The sequence below is a fragment of the Oncorhynchus mykiss genome, chromosome 7 (genome assembly GCF_013265735.2).
Source record: "Oncorhynchus mykiss isolate Arlee chromosome 7, USDA_OmykA_1.1, whole genome shotgun sequence".
Lineage (NCBI taxonomy): Eukaryota > Metazoa > Chordata > Actinopteri > Salmoniformes > Salmonidae > Oncorhynchus > Oncorhynchus mykiss.
The window spans coordinates 74208850-74228022 of record NC_048571.1 but is presented as its reverse complement, the minus strand read 5'-3'; the positions used below and the strand labels follow the sequence as shown (position 1 = coordinate 74228022).

General features: G+C 44.1%; 1 protein-coding gene across 3 annotated transcripts in view; it reads left to right on the top strand.

Annotated features, from left to right (window-relative positions):
• The window catches only part of LOC110528476 (plexin-A1), a 388596-nt gene extending 373088 nt beyond the window's left edge, over nucleotides 1-15508 (top strand). The window contains exons 23-32 of one of the 3 annotated variants that reach the window (XM_021610568.2): nucleotides 937-1003; nucleotides 4000-4146; nucleotides 4800-4959; nucleotides 5110-5213; nucleotides 10822-10918; nucleotides 11389-11579; nucleotides 13150-13319; nucleotides 13472-13684; nucleotides 14404-14554; nucleotides 14844-15508. In XM_021610568.2, coding sequence (XP_021466243.2) covers nucleotides 937-1003; nucleotides 4000-4146; nucleotides 4800-4959; nucleotides 5110-5213; nucleotides 10822-10918; nucleotides 11389-11579; nucleotides 13150-13319; nucleotides 13472-13684; nucleotides 14404-14554; nucleotides 14844-14939 — 1396 coding nt within the window. In that variant the 3' untranslated portion in view covers nucleotides 14940-15508. Of the gene's footprint in view, nucleotides 1-936; nucleotides 1004-2668; nucleotides 3063-3692; nucleotides 3978-3999; nucleotides 4147-4799; nucleotides 4960-5109; nucleotides 5214-10821; nucleotides 10919-11388; nucleotides 11580-13149; nucleotides 13320-13471; nucleotides 13685-14403; nucleotides 14555-14843 lie in introns of those variants that run through there. The other 2 variants (XM_036984053.1, XM_036984054.1) reach the window with 2 other exon arrangements.
• Nucleotides 15509-19173: the final 3665 nt, after the last annotated feature.

The following is a 19173-nucleotide window of genomic DNA, read 5'->3' as shown; positions in this document are numbered from 1 at the left end:
AAGCAGCGAGATCAGGCGATGGCAATTTCCTCCTTTTATGGAGTTGAGATCTGTCTGACATTTCCACCTGACCTAATTAGAGCGCCCCTGGTCCAGCTGAGTAAATGGCAATGAATTAAAGGAGTATTCCACCAACTCCATGGGCCTTTTCTACAGTTACTATCAGGGATAATGGTTTGTAATCTCCTTCAGTTACTATCAGAGATAATGGTTTGTTATCTCCTTCAGTTACTATCAGGGATAATGGTTTGTAATCTCCTTCAGCTACTAGCAGGGATAATGGTTTGTAATCTCCTTCAGTTACTATCAGGGATAATGGTTTGTAATCTCCTTCAGTTACTATCAGGGATAATGGTTTGTAATCTCCTTCAGTTACTATCAGGGATAATGGTTTGTAATCTCCTTCAGTTACTATCAGGGATAATGGTTTGTAATCTCCTTCAGCTACTAGCAAGGATAATGGTTTGTAATCTCCTTCAGTTACTAGCAGGGATAATGGTTTGTAATCTCCTTCAGTTACTATCAGGGATAATGGTTTGTAATCTCCTTCAGCTACTATCAGGGATAATGGTTTGTAATCTCCTTCAGCTACTAGCAGGGATAATGGTTTGTAATCTCCTTCAGTTACTATCAGGGATAATGGTTTGTAATCTCCTTCAGTTCCTAGCAGGGATAATGGTTTGTAATCTCCTTCAGTTACTAGCAGGGATAATGGTTTGTAATCTCCTTCAATTACTAGCAGGGATAATGGTTCAATTACTAGCGACCAAACACTAGGGTTGTTTGGTCCCTTGTTACTAAGAGGAAAATCTCAAACCCTTGTACAATCGTTCCTCTATCAGTCCTGTGTTTTGGACGTTTAACTCTTTGCCATGCCAGAATTCAACTCAATTTATCTTCTCTCTCCCTTTCTCTCTCTCTCCCGCACTCTTATAGGACGGAGTCGGTGGCTGAGAAGATGCTCACCAACTGGTTCACGTTCCTTCTCTACAAGTTCCTCAAGGTAAGTCTGTCAGTGATGCACTCGGGCTGCGTTCATTAGGCAGCAACCAAGGAAAATGGACTGAAACAGAGAGGGACAACCTGGATTCATCCAATAAGATGAGCTTATTTTCACTTTATGTATTGAAACGTTTTGAAATGTTTGTCATTGCATGCCTTAATGAACACGCAGCCGCACCAAACAGGCTTTTTAAGCTTTCTACGGTTCTGTTATTCGCTAATGCTGCTTGTGCTGTTGGAGAATGAAAGAGCGCTAGGGAATTTAGCTTGCCAGCCAAACGTCAGTATCTCCTAGCTGCAGGAGCAGATAAGGCACAGGGAGAGGGCTACAATGCTCCCTATCCTTGATCTCTCTTTACCTTTCATGTTCCAACTTCTCTCTACCCAGTTGTAAAACAGTATTCTACCTTCATGTGAAGTGGTGTTAAGGCGTGACTGTTTGTGTTTTCGCCTCTTTAATGCATTGCCCCTTTCAGGGTTTTCTAGAGAGAGCCAGAGAGAGAAAGTGAAAGCGTGTGCATTCTTCAGATTTGAAGCTTATTGGAATGGAGAGAGTGCATCAGACAGCCTCTGTGTGACACGGGTGATCGGAAGTCTTTCTCTCAATTAGTTGTTTTTAATTTCAGTTCAGACAGGTGTTTGTAAAAACTTGCATCCTACCGGACAGCTTCTTCAACCCCTCTAGGGGTCCTGCCAAGCGTGTGATTCACATTTTTGGCTAGGTGCATCAAAAGCAACCCATAATAGCTGGTTCCCGAGCTACTAGAGGGTGTGCGTGTGTACGTCTCGTTAACAGCTGTCTGTCTGTTTAATTAGTACAGACGATAACGAGGTGGGAGCAGCAGGAGGGATATGGAAGGGGGAAGAGGAAGAGTGTAGAAGGCCACAAATAATACTAGGGGAAGCTCAGTACACTTTGGGTTGTTCACCAGCACTTTCAAACTCTTTTTGCTCTGAATTGAAACATTTAAAATGTCAAGGAAAGGAGAGAAAATACACAAAGACACTGTTGCAGTTGGCTGGACAGAGGAAGATGAGGAGGAATATGAACTAGCAAGAGTTGGAGGTGAGAATCACTGTGCTAAGTGGTAGTCGGACCAATAGAGGGAAAATGGGAGAAAAACGAGAGGGAGGAGAGATGCCCTCCAGCCCGCCCGCCTTGCATTGCCTCGTTGACACATTTCATGCAGCAGAGTGCTTCTCCAGCACTTTTCACTCCTGACTCGTTAACCTTCCATTAACTCCTCTATCAACTGCCACTAGCGTTCTCCCAACGTTTTCCCCAAGCACAGTGTACATTTTCACATGTTAAAGACTGTTTTTCCCCAGGTTAAAATGCACAAGGGACAAACTACTACTCTGGAGTGGGTCACTTGTCACTGCACCAATAGCTGTTGAATGGCTAAGCGAGGGGCTAGGCCCTATGGTTTAACTGTGTGGCACCGTGTAGCCAGCAGCAGATTGGAATGCACTTAGTATCGTTTTTTCTCAAATAAGGAAGCGTACTCATTGTCTTGAATGTCGTCCTTCAAGACTACAGTGTTTCCTATTGGTTTTGAGATGCTGAAATGACAGATTGATGGGATACTGGCCCCTATCAGCTTATGCTATATTATACTTAGTGTGTGTGCCCCTGTTCATGCTGTACTGTGTACCGTGTGTGTAGGAGTGTGCTGGAGAACCCCTGTTCATGCTGTACTGTGTACCCTGTGTGTAGGAGTGTGCTGGAGAACCCCTGTTCATGCTGTACTGTGTACCCTGTGTGTAGGAGTGTGCTGGAGAACCCCTGTTCATGCTGTACTGTGTACCCTGTGTGTAGGAGTGTGCTGGAGAGCCTCTGTTCATGATGTACTGTGTACCCTGTGTGTAGGAGTGTGCTAGAGAGCCTCTGTTCATGCTGTACTGTGTACCCTGTGTGTAGGAGTGTGCTGGAGAACCCCTGTTCATGCTGTACTGTGTACCCTGTGTGTAGGAGTGTGCTGGAGAACCCCTGTTCATGCTGTACTGTGTACCCTGTGTGTAGGAGTGTGCTGGAGAACCCCTGATCATGTTGTACTGTGTACCCTGTGTGTAGGAGTGTGCTGGAGAACCCCTGATCATGTTGTACTGTGTACCCTGTGTGTAAGGAGTGTGCTGGAGAACCCCTGATCATGTTGTACTGTGTACCCTGTGTGTAGGAGTGTGCTGGAGAACCCCTGATCATGTTGTACTGTGTACCCTGTGTGTAGGAGTGTGCTGGAGAACCCCTGATCATGTTGTACTGTGTACCCTGTGTGTAAGGAGTGTGCTGGAGAACCCCTGATCATGCTGTACTGTGTACCCTGTGTGTAAGGAGTGTGTTGGAGAGCCTCTGTTCATGCTGTACTGTGTACCCTGTGTGTAGGAGTGTGCTGGAGAACCATTGTTCATGCTGTACTGTGTACCCTGTGTGTAGGAGTGTGTTGGAGAACCCCTGATCATGTTGTACTGTGTACCCTGTGTGTAGGAGTGTGCTGGAGAACCCCTGATCATGTTGTACTGTGTACCCTGTGTGTAGGAGTGTGCTGGATAAACCCTGTTCATGCTGTACTGTGTACCCTGTGTGTAGGAGTGTGCTGGAGAACCCCTGATCATGTTGTACTGTGTACCCTGTGTGTAAGGAGTGTGCTGGAGAACCCCTGATCATGTTGTACTGTGTACCTTGTGTGTAGGAGTGTGCTGGGGAGCCTCTGTTCATGCTGTACTGTGTACCCTGTGTGTAGGAGTGTGTTGGAGAAACCCTGTTCATGCTGTACTGTGTACCCTGTGTGTAGGAGTGTGTTGGAGAGCCTCTGTTCATGCTGTACTGTGTACCCTGTGTGTAAGGAGTGTGCTGGAGAACCTCTGTTCATGCTGTACTGTGTACCCTGTGTGTAGGAGTGTGCTGGGGAGCCTCTGTTCATGCTGTACTGTGTACCCTGTGTGTAGGAGTGTGCTGGAGAACCCCTGTTCATGCTGTACTGTGTACCCTGTGTGTAGGAGTGTGCTGGGGAGCCGCTGTTCATGCTGTACTGTGCCATCAAGCAGCAGATGGAGAAGGGGCCTATAGACTCCATCACAGGAGAGGCGCGCTACTCGCTCAGTGAGGACAAGCTCATCAGACAGCAGATTGACTACAAGACCCTGGTCAGTACCACAACACAGCTTGAATCACAGAAATAAGCGGAACACTTTTACATTATCTCTCTTTGACTGAACACATTCATTGCTCTGAGAACCATTTGTCTTTTCTTTTTTTCACCTTTATTAGGCTAGTTTAGAACAAGTTCTTATTTGTAACTGCAACCTGGCCAAGATAAAGCAAAGCAGTGTGACACAATAAACAATAAACAAGCCAATAACACAATAAACAAGTCAATGACACAGTAGAAAAAAGAGTCTATATACAGTGTGTGCAAAAGGCATGAGGAGGTAGGCAATAAATAGGCCGTAGGAGGGAATAATTACAATTTAGCAGATTAACACTGGAGTGATAAATGAGCAGATTATGATGTGCAAGTACAGATACTGGTGTGCAAAAGAGCAGAAAAGTAAATAAAATAAAAACAATATGGGGATGAAGTAGGTAGATTGGGTGGGCTATTTACAGATGGACTATGTACAGCTTCAGTGATCGTTCTGGCTGGCTAGGTAGTACAGTAGGTAGCTAGCTACAAGAGTGACTACAGATGTATGCGGTATAATTCACGTCTTCTACACTTCACTCTGCTTCAAGCCTCTCGTCCTGTGAGTCTTCCCCATCGCCAATCTAACCTTTGACCCTTGCCCCCCCCCCCCAGACCCTACACTGTGTGAACCCGGAGAATGAGAACGCCCCGGAGGTGGCGGTAAAGGGGCTGAACTGTGACACGGTGACCCAGGTGAAGGAAAAGCTGCTTGATGCTGTGTTGAAAGGAAGCCCTTACTCCCAGAGACCCAAGGCTTCAGACATGGACATGGGTAAGGCACACAAACACACCATGCACACACACACACACACACACAACCCAAGCCAATTAGTCAAAATACACTTAACACACTTCCCAACACTATCTGGAGTCACGCAACAGACACTAACACACCCTCGCCTTCTGTTCCATGTGTGTTCAGAGTGGCGTCAGGGAAGGATGGCCAGGATCATTCTCCAGGATGAGGACGTCACCACCAAGATAGACAATGACTGGAAGAGACTCAACACACTGGCCCACTACCAGGTAAGTCTGTCATGGTTTATGTCTCAAAGTTGATAAAAGAATGTGTTTTTAATCAATCAATTAATCACATTTTATTTTTATGTATACACTTTACAATTACCGACTTACAAATATTTCTGGATCGATGTAGGGGATCACTCAAACATCCCTTGGTGTCTGCAGCCCGAAATTCCTCGGTGTCATATACAGTGGGGAAAACACTTCCGATTTTGCAGGTTTTCCTACTTACAAAGCATGTAGAGGTCTGTAATTTGTATCATAGGTACACTTCAACTGTGAGAGACGGAATCTAAAACAAAAATCCAGAAAATCACATTGTATGATTTTTAAGTAATCCATATGCATTTTATTGCATGACATAAGTATTTGATCACCTACCAACCAGTAAGAATTCCGGCTCTCACAGACCTGTTTTTCTTTAAGAAGCAGGAGGCTGTTCTCCACTCATTACCTGTATTAACTGCACCTGTTTGAACTCGTTACCTGTATAAAAGACACCTGTCCACACACTCAATCAAACAGACTCCAACCTCTCCACAATGGCCAAGACCAGTCAGCTGTGTAAGGACATCAGGGGTAAATTGTAGACCTGCACAAGGCTGGGATGGGCTACAGGACAATAGGCAAGCAGCTTGGTGAGAAGGCAACAACTGTTGGCGCAATTATTAGAAAATGGAAGAAGTTCAAGATGACTGTCAATCACCCTCGGTCTGGGGCTCCATGCAAGATCTCACCTCGTGGGACATCAATGATCATGAGGAAGGTGAGGGATCAGCCCAAAACTACACGGCAGGACCTGGTCAATGACCTGAAGAGAGCTGGGACCACAGTCTCAAAGAAAACCATGGCCCATCTGAAGTTTGCCAATGACCATCTGGATGATCCAGAGGAGGAATGGGAGAAGGTCATGTTGTCTGATGAGACAAAAATAGAGCTTTTTGATCTAAACTCCACTCGCCGTGTTTGGGGGAAGAAGAAGGATGAATTACAACCCCAAGAACACCATCCCAACCGTGAAGCATGGAGGTGGAAACATCATTCTTTGGGGATGGTTCTCTGCAAAGGGGACAGGACGACTGCACCGTATTGAGGGATCTTGGCCAACGACCTCCTTCCCTCAGTAAGAGCATTGAAGATGGGTCGTGGCTGGGTCTTCCAGCATGACAACGACCCGAAACACAGCCAGGGCAACTAAGGAGTGGCTCGGTAAGAAGCATCTCAAGGTCCTGGAGTGGCCTAGCCAGTCTCCAGACCTGAACCCAATAGAACATCTTTGGAGGGAGCTGAAAGTTCGTATTGCCCAGCGACAGCCATGAAACCTGAAGGATCTGGAGAAGGTCTGTATGGAGGAGTGGGCCAAAATCCCTGCTGCAGTGTGTGCAAACCTGGTCAAGAACTTCAGGAAATGTATGATCTCTGTAATTGCAAACTAAGGTTTCTGTACCAAATATTAAGTTCTGCTTTTCTGATGTATCAAATACTTATGTCATGCAATAAAATACAAATTAATTACATAAAAATCATACAATGTGATTTTCTGGATTTTTTTTTTAGATTCCGTCTCTCACAGTTGAAGTGTACCTATGATACAAATTACAGACCTCTACATGCTTTGTAAGTAGGAAAACCTGCAAAATCGGCAGTGTTTCAAATACTTGTTCTCCCCACTGTATAATACATTTCTCCTCAGGAATGAATGAAGTGTATATTATCTTAACTGTAATGAAAAATAAAGTAAATCATTGTGTATATGATAGAAAACAAGGTAATAAATACTGAGTAAAATACCATCATATGATACTATACAATATACTTTGTCAATTTACATGGAAATTCATACTACTTGTATACTGTAGGTTTTCTATACAGAGATTATTGCTATCACATCAATAAAAACTTCAGTTATTGAGCTTGTTGTATGCAGCCAGTGCACCTTTGTAACAGAGGTTGCTTGTATAATAGTTATGTGACCTTGCTTGAGACCTGGCACTTGTAAAGCGAACCTCAGACTGCAACGCTTGTGCTGGTTAGATTGGTGTCCAGTGTACTTAACACACCCAACCATCTGTCGTTAGTATGGCTCAGTATCTGCCAAATCGATATCCCCTGATCTTGGTGTCCATAGCCACCTCTCAGGATGTCTGTTAGTCCAGATCTTCAACCAGGAACGGATCTCCCATCAGAATAAGTTCAAGTGCTTCTGCAGGCAAGGACACAGTGAAGTATGTGATGTAGTTCTTGTAGTCTTCAATACATTTGTCTGTACAGGGTTTCACTCGATGTTCCCCGTCAGTGGAGAGGCTGTTTGACTGATCGTTGGTTAGACACTTAGAAGTTGTGTCAATGGGCCTCCCGGGTGGCGCAGTGGTTAAGGTTGCTGTACTGCAGCGCCAGCTGTGCCATCAGAGCCCTGGGTTCGCGCCCAGGCTCTGTCGTAACCGGCCGCGACCGGGAGGTCCGTGGGGCGACGCACAATTGGCCTAGCGTCGCCCGGGTTAGGGAGGGGGGTGTCCTTGTCTCATCGCGCACCAACGACTCCTGTGGCGGGCTGGGCGCAGTGTACGCTAGCCAAGGTGACCAGGTGCACAGTGTTTCCTCCGGCGCATTGGTGCGGCTGGCTTCCGGGTTGGATGTGCGCTGTGTTAAAGAAGCAGCGGCTTGGTTGGTTGTGTATCGGAGGACGCATGACTTTCAACCTTCGTCTCTCCCGAGCCCGTACGGGAGTTGTAGCGATGAGACAAGATAGTAGCTACTACTGGATACTACGAAATTGGGGAGAAAAAGGGGTAAAAAAAAATTTTAAAAGAAGAAAAAAAAAGTCTCGATAGTCTGGTTCACAGAGGAGGCAGTAGAGGACTATATTTGTCACTAGGGTTTCCGCCCTTGTGAAGAGGAAGTACATGCGCTGCTTTCCATGCTTTAACTATAGAACTGCTGGGCCTTGAGCTAACGAGAAGTCATTTTGACTGCAACATTCTAACGGTGTAATTAATCCCAGTATGAAACACTGCCGATTTTGCAGGTTTTCCTACTTACAAAGCAGGTCTGTAATTTGTATCATAGGTACACTTCAACTGTGAGAGACGGAATCTAAAAAAAAAAATCCAGAAAATCACATTGTATGATTTTTTTATTCCTCTTCACTTAGGGCCCCCAAAAGGGTCTGACTACATGTATGTATGTGGATACGCAGGCCCGTGAGCCACTGCAGCCCCTCATGATGAGGTCAGATTTTTGGTGGCCCCCCCACTCCCATCAAAGATGCCCATCCCTACCATTAAACTTTTGTAGGGAGCATGCTTGTCAGCAAAAGTGTTAAAAACGTCAGAGAAATAATCGAGAACTGACCTAGGGTCAGGAATGGCAGGTACACCTGCTATGTCACAAAGATTGTGCAAAAAAAGCTTGATCATTGACATTTCTGACATTCCTTGTGTTATTGATGCGCAGAATGGATTTAGGTAGTCTTACATCGGTAATACAGGCAATAAGGAAATGCTCATTGATATCATGCGCAAAAAACACAACCGGCTGTGTATTTACAGTGCATTCGGGAAGTATTCAGACCCCTTCCCCTTTTCTACATTTTGTTTGTTTTGTTATAGTCCTCTGTGGAGATGGTTGTCCTTCTAGAAGGTTCTTCTATCGCTGCAGCATTCCACCATTCAGGCCTTTATTTTAGAGTGGCCAGGCGGAAGCCACTCCTCGGTAAAAGGCACATGACAGCCCGGTTGGAGTTTGGCAAAAGATAACTAAAGACTCTCAGACCATAAGAAACAAGATTATCTGGTCTGATGAAACCAAGATGGAACTCTTTGGCCTGACTGCCAAGCGTCACGTCTGGAGGAAACCTGGCACCATCCCTACGGTGAAGCATGGTGGTGGCAGCATCATGCTGTGGAGATGTTTTTTCAGTGCCTGGGACTGGGAGACTAGTCAGAATCGAGGGAAAGATGAACAGTGCAAAGTACAGAGAGCTCCTTGATGCTGCCCCAGAGTGCTCAGGACCTCAGACTGGGGCAAATTATCACCTTCCAACAGGACAACAAATCTAAGCACACAGCCAAGACAACGAAGGAGTGGATTCAGGACAAGTTTCTAAATGTCCTTGAGTGGCCCAGCCAGAGCCGGGACTTGAACCCGATCGAACATCTCTGGAGAAACCTGAAAATAGCTGTGCAGCTACGCTCCCCATCTAACCTGACATAGCTTGAGAGGATCTGTAGAGAATAATGGGAGAAACTCCCCAAATACAGGTGTGCCAAGCTTGTTGCGTCATACCCAAGAAGACTCAAGGCTGTAATCACAGCCAAAGGTGCTTCAACAAAGTACTAAGTAAAGGATGTCAATACTGATGTAATGTGATATTTCAGCTATTTTATATATATATACATTTGACAAATTTTCTACAAACCTGTTTTTGCTTTGTCGTTGTTGGTTATTGTGTGTAGATTGATTAGGGGGGAAACATATAGTAATCCATTTTAGAATAAGGCTGTAACACAACTAAATGAATAAAAAGTCAATGGGTCTGAATACTTTCCGAATGCACTGTATGGGGTCTATTTGTACTGTAAGTGTGATGTTAATCAGGTCAGAATTTACTGGATTTTAAAATTGGGCCGGGTTGGTTTCAATATTATTTGCGCTAAATTCAGATCGATGCATTATACCTTGAGCTTGTCTGAAACTTGAGTCATCCAATCAAGGTTAAAGACAACCCATAATCATCACTTACAGTGCTGCATAAGTTGATAACAGGTCAGCTAAATGATTAGTAGCACTGGGATGAGCAGAGGGGCCAGTATATCCTCACCATAGTACATTTCATACCATTTTCCAGGCGTACGTTTAGGGCTAGGCATTCAAACTGACAGAGGTGGAAAGTCAAACTGACACATAAAGCTACATTTGACAAAAATAGCCACACCTCTTACCTTTTCAATCAGATCTGTAAATGTTGTATTCATCCAAAGTTACATCATTGTTTAAAAAAAAACACAACGTTTAAAAAAAATCACACCGTTAGATCCATTTCTCGACCGAGGTAGCAGTTTATTGTAAGAGGAAATGGTAGTTACCTGGTGTTTATATAGCTGTGTGTCTGTCTACTACTGTTGCCAAAGTTATTTAAGTCAACCAACTTTTTGGTGATGAAAGCATACTTAAAAAAAAAAAAACCTTCTTACCAGATCCATTGTAATGGTTACACCTTTTTTTCTGACAGTCAACTGGAATATGACTTTGTCGTTGTCATCAGTCACTGATGTCCACCTCTCCTGATGTATGGTGTTCTATTTACATCCTGAATAAGTATTTTTCCAGGAGTGACCAACCAATCCCCAGAGGGAAATGTACCTGCGGAGAAAACAACAACATTTTAATACAAACAAAATTTGAGTCTTCAGTCTTGGTGCTACTTCCAGGTCTATACAGGTTTGTTGCAAGATATTAGAATTGGGCTGCCTGTGTAAATGCAGCCTTAGTCAATCACTCTAGGCACCAGCAATGTAGCAGTGTGTATCACCTTTTTTTGACCGTATGTCAAGTTTTCAGAGTGCAGATGCATGTCTAACTCTAACAGTTTGTTTCCTGTACTCCCCATCAGGTGACGGATGGCTCAGTGATAGCCCTCGTGCCCAAGCAGAACTCTGCCTACAACATCTCCACCTCCTCCACCTTCACCAAGTCCCTCAACAGATACGGTGTGTGGGTGTGGGTGGGCAGGTAGATGGGTGTGTGTGGGCGGTTGTGTGTGTGCAGGTGCGTGTGCATGCTATTTTATTCTCGAAGTGCTTTCTGTGAGTACGATTCAGAAATACACAGCTAAACATTAGAAATATCTCAATAGAAATGATAATGCATGGCAAGTGTTGACGTTAAGGTCAGACAGTGAAGAGGAGTGATGTTTGTCATGTAAGTCCATCATAGGGCTGAGAGTAACTGGAGACTGTCCAGTCCCTGTCTGTGTCCTCTCCCCAGGATCTCTCTGTCTCCCCCCTGCCTTGATCAACCCCCTCCCCTGCCATCTCCTTTATCTCTCTTGACCCCCCCCCCCCCCCCCCCCCCCCCGTCTCTTTCCTTTCATCTATAACACACTGGTTATATGATTTGACATCATATTGGATTAATCTGAATCCTGACCATTTCCTCTCTCTCCCGTCTTCCTGTCCAGAGAGTATGTTGAGGACGGCCAGTAGTCCAGACAGCCTGCGTTCTAGGACCCCCATGATCACGCCTGACCTGGAGAGTGGTACCAAGCTGTGGCACCTGGTCAAGAACCACGACCACTCGGACCAGCGTGAGGGCGACCGTGGCAGCAAGATGGTCTCTGAGATATACCTGACCAGGCTATTGGCTACTAAGGTACCTCACACACAGACAAACAGACACATTCACTCACTCTCACTCACACGCACCTGTCCCCCCTCTACTGGTAAACAACACCCAACACCCTAGCTCAAACCTGTTTCCTCCGACAGCCAGCTCTCATTGACCTTTGTTTCCAAGGCGACTGGCTCAGATGCTCATTAACATTTTTCATAACCTTTTGCATGAGTAGGTGAGCTCCCAAACGCTATGTTGTCTTAATTAGCAGCCTGACCTTTTTGAGTGGTTTTCTGATCGTTGGAATCCGGAAGGGAGCTGGAGGGGCTTTCTCTTGGATCCTATACCCTAATCCCTTCCGTTGGTACTCGGAAGAATGTTTGTGAATTGATTATTGGGGAGCCCTGGGGGGGGCATGCTTTAGTTCTAGCCAAGCACTTACACACACCTGATTTGACTAATCAAGGGCTTGGTGGTGGATTGATAGGTTGCATCCAGTGTGTTTGTGTTGGTCTGGAAAAAATATGTGCGCAAAGATACAGATATAAATTTCATGAATAGAGCGGACATGAGTCCTCACTCTACATGTCATAAGGAATATCTGTTCTAGACAGGACTGCTATCGGCTCTGCACTGTGGCACTAGAAGCACTAGAGACATCAACTGGCAGGCCATTACTTTCTGTTCCTCTATACCCTGTTGGTAGCACCTCATTTACCATGCACAGTGCCACACCACTATGCACTCATTTACACTTGCTAAGTACTGTACATTGAGGCATTTCTGCTCACCCTCACGATTTCTCACTCATTTGCTCATGATTTCCCTTCAGGTAAAAATGTGCAAGATTAGGTCTATGGGGGTTAGAGAGTTTGGAGAATGAACAGTGAGAGTGGGAAAGACGACAGGTTAGGTCTATGGGGGTTAGAGAGTTTGGGGAATGAACAGTGAGAGTGGGAAAGACGACAGGTTAGGTCTATGGGGGTTAGAGAGTTTGGGAATGAACAGTGAGAGTGGGAAAGACGACAGGTTAGGTCTATGGGGGTTAGAGAGTTTGGGGAATGAACAGTGAGAGTGGGAAAGACGACAGGTTAGGTCTATGGGGGTTAGAGAGTTTGGAGAATGGACAGTGAGAGTGGGAAAGACGACAGGTTAGGTCTATGGGGGTTAGAGAGTTTGGGGAATGAACAGTGAGAGTGGGAAAGACGACAGGTTAGGTCTATGGGGGTTAGAGAGTTTGGAGAATGAACAGTGAGAGTGGGAAAGACGACAGGAGACTTGGCCTGTATATACTGTACTTTATGTATATATTAGTGTAGTTTTGGCCAATATGTTGGTATGTGAATAACTGACCGGAGTCGGCTTTGTTCAGGTGATGGGCTAGTGTTGGGAGTGTGAAAAGGAGGAGGGGGCCATTCAACAGACTACTTGATAATGTGTAAAAGTTGATAATCTTATGTGGAAGAAAGGATATATTTAGTCTAAATGCGTCCACAGTGTGAGGAACTTTTCAATTTCAACGTCATAAAACAGTGATTTGTACAATACAAAGCTCCATGAAGTTGATGTCAGCGACAACTCGCTAACCCTCCCCTTTCTCCTTTCGCAGGGTACATTGCAGAAGTTTGTGGACGACCTGTTTGAGACCATCTTCAGTACGGCCCATCGAGGCAGTGCCCTGCCGCTTGCCATCAAGTACATGTTTGACTTCCTGGACGAGCAGGCCGACAAGCACTGCATCTCTGACTTGGATGTACGGCACACCTGGAAGAGCAACTGGTGAGTGGATCAGTTTGTGTGTGAGACCGAAGTAGATGGAGCTGTGTGCATCAGGCTGTGAGAGAGGTTTGGTGATGGTGTTTAGGGGTTGAGTACTATACCCTAATGTTTTCTCTCTTCTTCCCACTCCCTCTCCATCTCTTCCCCCCCAGTCTTCCTCTGCGGTTCTGGGTGAACGTGATCAAGAACCCCCAGTTTGTGTTCGACATCCACAAGAACAGCATCACGGACGCCTGTCTGTCTGTGGTGGCCCAGACCTTCATGGACTCCTGCTCCACCTCAGAACACAAGCTGGGCAAAGACTCACCCTCCAACAAGCTGCTCTACGCTAAAGACATTCCCAACTACAAGAACTGGGTAGAACGGTATGGATATAGGCTATGTTCAGCGGGCGGGCCATTATGGATTAGGTTGAAAATTAAAACTAGGGCAGGAAATTAACACTGTTGCCATTTGACAGCATGGAACTCGCTTGGTCACTTAGCTTTCCTTTATTCAGCTCACTTGGTTTCATTGGTCAATTGATATGTGTCAGTTAAATATTGACAGAGTGATTGCTTAAAGATTCTCCCACACACTCTCACCTTCCTTCCCTCTCTCTGTAAAATATATCACTAGCCACTTTAAACAATGCTACTTAATATAATGTTTACATACCCTACATTATTCATCTCATATGTATATGTATATACTGTACTCTATATCATCTACTGCATCTTTATGTAATACATGTATCACCAGCCACTTTAAACTATGCCACTTTGTTTGCATACCCTACATTACTCATCTCATATGTATATACTGTACTCGATACCATCTACTGCATCTTGCCTATGCCGCTCTGTACCATCACTCATTCATATATCTTTATGTACATATTCTTTATCCCTTTACACTTGTGTGTATAAGGTAGTAGTTTTGTAATTGTCAGGTTAGATTACTCGCTGGTTATTACTGCATTGTCGGAACTAGAAGCACAAGCATTTCGCTACCCTCGCATTAACATCTGCTAACCATGTGTATGTGACAAATAAATGTGATTTGATTTGATTTCTCTCTGTCTCCATCCCCCATTCTTTCTCAGGTACTACTCCGACATCTCGCGGATGCCCGTCATCAGTGACCAGGACATGAGTGCGTACCTGGCGGAGCAGTCGCGGCTGCACCTCAGCCAGTTCAACAGCATGAGCGCCCTGCATGAGATCTACTCCTACATAGTCAAGTACAAGGACGAGGTGAGAACAATGGCAGACATTTTTGTTATGTTTGTTTATTTAGAAGGGATTGCACCCTAATTTGGATTTGAAGAACTGCTCAGTTGTCGCTCTCGCTACTGCTTTTGTAAAAGCTAATGTTTCTCACTGCTCATTTTCTCCCTCCCTTCCTCTCTCTCTCTTCCTCCCTCTCCCTTTCTCTCCCTCCCTTCCTCTCTCTCCTTCACTCTCTCTCTCTTTCTCGCATTTTGTTTCTCTTGCTTTCTTGCCATCTCTCTCTCTGTCTCTCTCTGTCTCTGTTCATCTTCAGATTCTGACGGCTTTGGAGAGGGACGAGCAGTCGCGGAGGCAGAGACTGAGGAGCAAGCTGGAGCAGGTCATCAACACAATGGCCCTGGCCAGCTGAGGACTGACCCTTGCTCTCCTCCTCATCTCCATCTTCCTCTCTTTCTCTCCTCACCCAGAGGAATTTAAACTCAGACAGCGTGGTTTTCAACCCCCCCCAAAACATGTGATGTAGCTACTGCAAAGGACAGAACAGGAGGGATTCAGCAGTACTGGGCGGGTGTGTGTGTGAATGTGTGTAAATGCGTGTCTATCTATATGTGTGTGTGTGTGTCTATGTCAGACCAAGGCACTGGATGTTTCGTCACACACACACCAAGAGACAGCATCACCGGAAAGCATTTTGATTATCGGTGCCGTTGTCATGTTTTTAATTATTTTCTGTCGGTTTTCCTGAGTTTTGGCGTCGCAAAGCCCTGTATCTTATAGCCAGGATGGGACATTTGAAGTGGAATTCCATTTTGGCATCACAAACAGGACATAACATTGTTTGGCATCCTTGGAGCCAATGGGAGATAAGCTCCTCAGGTCACATGTCTCCTGTTGGAATCGAAGATCAATGACTTTCCTTTTTTTTCCTCCATTTTTGTTGTATTATTTTTTGTAATAAACTGCCCACTGATCTCTCGCCACCTGTGTTACTGCTGAATTTGCACAATTTACAAATACGTTACCAAGGAAGACTATATAGATATTATATATAAATACAACTGAACATTTTTAAGAAACAAATATTAGGGTTAAAACAACCCATCAACAGCAAAACTTTGATTTGATATTTCCAGCAAAAAAGAAAATCTACGTAGAAAAAACAAAGAAAGAAAGAAAGAAAAAGAAATAAAAAAGTTGTGATGTGCCATGTTTTCTTTTGGTGTTGTTTAGTGAAAATACATTTTATTAGATGGAATGTGTTTGATTTAAATATGAACATGCTTAGTGACTGAAAAATAATTGTCAAAGTAATAAAAGAAAGGAAGGTACTTTGCCCCTTAGGGCCACCATAGGAAGGCCATCCCATAATATTGTCACATTTCTGTATGGGAATGTTAGACTGGAGCAGTCCTGCGTAAACATTAAATTGCAAATCTGTTGTGCATTCTCAGTTTTTGACAAGCAAACACAGACTCATCCAAGCATTGCTTCTTTTACTAGACAGTTCCGATGGAATCTAGCATGAAGGTTCATTTTCAACTTCCAGGGCTAAAGAATTTGACAGCTTGTCCTACAGTGGTTGACCAATAGAGAGCTTTGCACTACTTGAACCAATTACAATTGTTAGATACTACTGCACTGTTGGAGCTAGAAAAACAAGCATTTCGCTACACCCACAATAACATCTGCTAAACATGTGTATGTGACAAATAAAATGTGATTGGATCTATAGGCTACCCCACCACCAGTTAGCATTACCGCATCTGATGTCTTACCTGGTGGAATAAAGGTTAAATAAGTAGTTAAATGGGGTCAGGGAGGGTTTTACTGAGCCTCTTAGTCTGAAACAACAAAGTTGGGAAAGACAGAAAGCCTTTTTCCAGCCCTGGGCCCTTCTTCCTCATCTCTTCCCAATGCTATTCTGCAGATAATAAACAAGGTGATGGTAGTGTGGTAAAGACTGCTTCTTCTCTCCTAATCCAGAGATCAGAGATAGGCTGGGGCTTTAGCTCTCACCCATAGGGTGGTCTGGACGGTAGGGGGGGGGGGGGGGGGGGGGGGGGGGGACACCCTCCACCCTCCACCCTCCACCCTCCACCCTCCACCCATTAGCAACACAAGGATTAGTAATCTCCCCTGGTCCTTGTTTCTATCTAAAAAAGCCCACTTGCTATGTGTGACTTCTCTTCTCTCTTCTCTTGAGAGGAGGTTTGACTTTGTGGTGCGTTTTCTTTTATTTTATTCTGTTTTCTCTGCTTGCCAAATACCAAACTGTGGTCTGTAATGTATTTTTGTTGATGTTTGATTTTGAAAATTGTATTTACTTTAGTTTTTTTAAGATGATGAAATGAAATGTAGCTTTTGTCAAAAAAAAAATGTATCAGGTTGTTTTCCTTGTTTTTCTCATCTCTCTTTTGAACGTGTGAATTGTGCATTATGTGGTACGCTGAAGATGAAGATGTCTTTGGTTTATCTGAAGTTTAAGTACTGTTCATAAGGTTTATTTTCTGATCTCTACGATCAGTGTAAAATATCACATCAGATAAGCATCTGTGTCTTTTCCAGATGGAATCAGTGACTTGCTGCTTTAATCCATATCTTATTTTTTATATACAGTGGGGCAAAAAAGTATTTAGTCAGCCACCAATTGTGCAAGTTCCCCAACATAAAAAGATGAGAGGCCTGCAATTTTCATCATAGGTACACTTCAACTATGACAGACAAAATGAGAAAAAAAAATCCAGAAATTCACATTGTAGGATTTTTAATGGATTTATTTGCAAATTATGGTGGAAAATAAGTATTTGGTCACCTACAAACAAGCAAGATTTCTGGCTCTCACAGACCTGTAACTTCTTCTTTCAGAGGCTCCTCTGTCCTCCTCTCGTTACCTGTATTAATGGCACCTGTTTGAACTTGTTATCAGTATAAAAGACACCTGTCCACAACCTCAAACAGTCACACTCCAAACTCCACTATGGCCAAGACCAAAGAGCTGTCAAAGGACACCAGAAACAAAATTGTAGACCTGCACCAGGCTGGGAAGACTGAATCTGCAATAAGTAAGTGGCTTGGTTTGAATAAATCAACTGTGGGAGCAATTGTTAGGAAATGGAAGACATACAAGACCACTGATAATCTCCCTCGATCTGGGGCTCCACGCAAGATCTCACCTCGTGGGGTCAAAATGATCACGGTGAGCAAAAATCACAGAACCACACGGGAGGACCTAGTGAATGACCTGCAGAGAGCTGGGACCAGAGTAACAAAGCCTACCATCAGCAAGGGCATTGAAGATGAAACGTGGCTGGTTCTTTCAGCATGACAATGATCCCAAACACACCGCCCGGGCAACGATGGAGTTGCTTCATAAGAAGCATTTCAAGATCCTGGAGTGGCCTAGCCAGTCTCCAGATCTCAACCCCATAGAAAATCTTTGGAGGGAGTTGAAAGTCCGTGTTGCCCAGCAACAGCCCCAAAACATCACTGCTCTAGAGGAGATCTGCATGGAGGAATGGGCCAAAATACCAGCAACAGTGTGTGAAAACATTATGAACACTTACAGAAAACGTTTGACCTCTGTCATTGCCAACAAAGGGTATATAACAAAAGTATTGAGAAACTTTTGTTATTGACCAAATACTTATTTTCCACCATAATTTGCAAATAAATTCATAAAAAATCCTACAATGTGATTTTCTGGATTTATTTTTCTCATTTTGTCTGTCATAGTTGAAGTGTATCTATGATGAAAATTACAGGCCTCATCTTTTTAAGTGGGAGAACTTGCACAATTGGTGGCTGACTAAAAACTTTTTTGCCCCACTGTATCATAAATGCTTTTGCAATACATTGTATGCCAGGTTCCTTCCTAAACTCCTCTGAACAGAAATAAAAACAAAACACCCCTTAAATAGATATGACACATTGGTACGTCTCAAATGGCACCCTAATACCTGTATTGTACACTAAGTTCCTGATCAAAACTAGTACACTATATAGGGAATAGGGTGCCATTTTGGATGTAGTCATTGATGTATACAGCTGTACTGCATTCTTGTTGTCTTTCTCTACGTATCAGACCGTTAATATACAGGTGCTAGCCTGGTCCCGGATCTGTTATGTCTACCCAAACATTTGGCATGACAATGACCATAGTAGTTGACAAGACCACACAAACAGATCTGGGACCAAGCTATGCAGGTGCTACTTAGTGAGCGAAATAGAACTCTTGAAGGGACCACGTATACGGCATCCATATTAGGACAGTGTCAGCCTCACAAGAAGTGTGACACTCTCCTAATATGGACACCGCACATTTGTCATACACTAGTGTGCTTGGACAAAACAACACTCCAAAGTTAGCTTTTATCAACAGACCAGAGTTCCTTTTTAAGCAACTGTGTGCCTGACTAGTAAATTGTTGGTGAAAAAGCATTACATTTAGAATGAGTCATAATCAGAAATGTTTAACTACTGTACGCACTGATAAAAAAATGTATTCCCCAAAAATGCTTAGTCCGCTTTACAGGGCTTTAAAAAAAATTATCCCTCAGTACACAACTCTCCCTTTTTGCTGCGCCTATATCTTTCAGTGCTTTTATATCACAAATACATGAAATAGACTGGTCTCCAGAGCTCAG